The sequence below is a fragment of the Mandrillus leucophaeus genome, unplaced genomic scaffold (assembly GCF_000951045.1).
Source record: "Mandrillus leucophaeus isolate KB7577 unplaced genomic scaffold, Mleu.le_1.0 Scaffold199, whole genome shotgun sequence".
In the NCBI taxonomy this organism is placed as follows: Eukaryota; Metazoa; Chordata; class Mammalia; order Primates; family Cercopithecidae; genus Mandrillus; species Mandrillus leucophaeus.
The window spans coordinates 933,347-935,219 of NW_012102020.1; the positions used below are offsets into that span (position 1 = coordinate 933,347).

Genomic DNA, 1,873 nt, shown 5'->3' on the forward strand with positions numbered 1-1,873 from the left:
TTTCTTTCTGTCTTTCCTTTTCTTTTTTTTTGAGCTAGAGTCTCGCTCTGCTGCCCAGGCTGGAGTGCAGTGGCGTGATCTCAGCTCACTGCAACCTCTGCCTCTCAGGTTCAAGCGATTCTTCTGCCTCAGCCTCCCGAGTAGCTGGGATTACAGGAGCATGCTACCACGCCCAGCTAATTTTTTGTAATTTTAGTAGAGACGGGGGTTTCACCATATTGGCCAGGCTGGTCTCAAACTCCTGACCTCGTGAACAGCCCACCTCGGCCTCCCAAAGTGCTGGGATTACAGGTGTGAGCCACTGTGCCTGGCCCTACCTCACTTCTTAGGCCACCACGGTGTAGAAAAAGAGAATTGTTGCGTTTTCCCAGTTGCCTCAGATGCGAGGACTGGGCAGGCCAGGGCCAGAAGTCAGTGGGCTCTTCCAAACCACTGTTTGTACTTCCTCCCTTCACTACACAATGCCACTTAGAGCAGCACTCACTGTTCCAAACGCCTGAGTTTCATACAAAACTCTCCTGGCTGGAAACCCGTCTTCCCTTTGCCATCCTCTCTGAGCTTGGACAGCTTGCTCAGGGGCAGGCCTGCCCACCTCGTCCCCACCCTTCCTCGTGCCCCGTGATGCCTCGGAGTGACCGCAGCGCCTTCTGCTGTGCCCCATCCTCTTCCCACGCCAGGCTCCGCTGAGCAGGGCCCCTTGACGGTGCACGTGGTGTGGGTGAACCACGGGGCCTTCCGCCTGCAGTGGTGCCCACAGTGCTGCTTCCACCGCCCGCCCCGGACCTACCACTGCCCCTGGTGCAACATCTGTGTGGAGGTGAGAGCCCCTCTACCTGTCCACCAGCCGTCGCCCCACATCTGGCTGGGACCAGGAGCCTCCCTCATATCATACAGGGGCCGGGGCTGGGCGTGAAGCTGCCTTTCAGGACCGCTAACGGCCAAGGGTGACAGTACCTCCCAGCCACTCTTGGTCACTCATGTGCTTCCTGCCTGCACCTGTCCTGGGAGGCTGCCCATTGCCTGCAGAGGTGCTGACATGTACAGGCCATCCACATCTGTCCTGGGCTGGGTCAGGCCAGGGGAGGAGAGGCAGCCCTCTGTCCCACCCCTGGGCTTGCTAACATGAGATACCCAAGCCCCTCAGTCTGGCTGCCCGCCTGGTCTGGGAGGCCTTGCCTGTCCTCGCCTGGGTGTCCAAGGTGGAGGGTCTCCTGGCTCTGAGTGACCGTCCCCCTCGTGAGCACGGCCTGCACAGGTTTCCAAGTGCAGGAGGCTGGCTGGGCCAGGGTGTTACTGTCATCTTCATCGAATGGATGAGAAAGTGGAGGCCCAGAGCTGGTTTCCGTTCTGCCCAAAGTTCCAGCAGGGTGCGTCTCACAGAAGGCCAGGCCAGCCTTTTCTCTAAAGGTCTTCCGACAGGTGACCTTTCTACCACAGAGACCCAACTGTGCTCTAACGAGGGAAATGCCAGCACGAGGCATTCTGTGGCCCAGTTTCTCCCTGCAGGTGGAAGCCAGTGCATGGGCCAAGGGCAGGTGGCCTAGAGGGCAGGGGGAAGGCCTCGGGATTTGGGGTGATGGAAGTTGGGCCGGAGGGGAAATCCTCAAGCCTGGCCCTCTCCCTGTCGCCCAGGACTTTGACCACCACTGCAAGTGGGTCAACAACTGCATCGGTCACCGCAACTTCCGCTTCTTCATGCTGCTCGTCCTGTCCCTGTGCCTCTACTCAGGCGCCCTGCTGGTCACCTGTCTCATCTTCCTGGTGCGCACGACCCACCTACCCTTCTCCACGGACAAGGCCGTCGCGTATCCGCCCACGTGGGGAAGGAGAGGGAGGAGGCGGGGACAGCCAAGGAGGGCGGGGCTATGGGGGG

At 60.1% G+C, this 1,873-nt stretch overlaps 1 protein-coding gene across 1 annotated transcript in view; it reads left to right on the forward strand.

Annotated features, from left to right (window-relative positions):
• Positions 1–1,873, forward strand: part of ZDHHC19 (zinc finger, DHHC-type containing 19) — a 31,161-nt gene that overhangs the window by 1,242 nt on the left and 28,046 nt on the right. Inside the window, 2 exon segments of the mRNA XM_011978728.1 lie at positions 642–817; positions 1,633–1,805. Coding sequence (XP_011834118.1) covers positions 642–817; positions 1,633–1,805 — 349 coding nt within the window.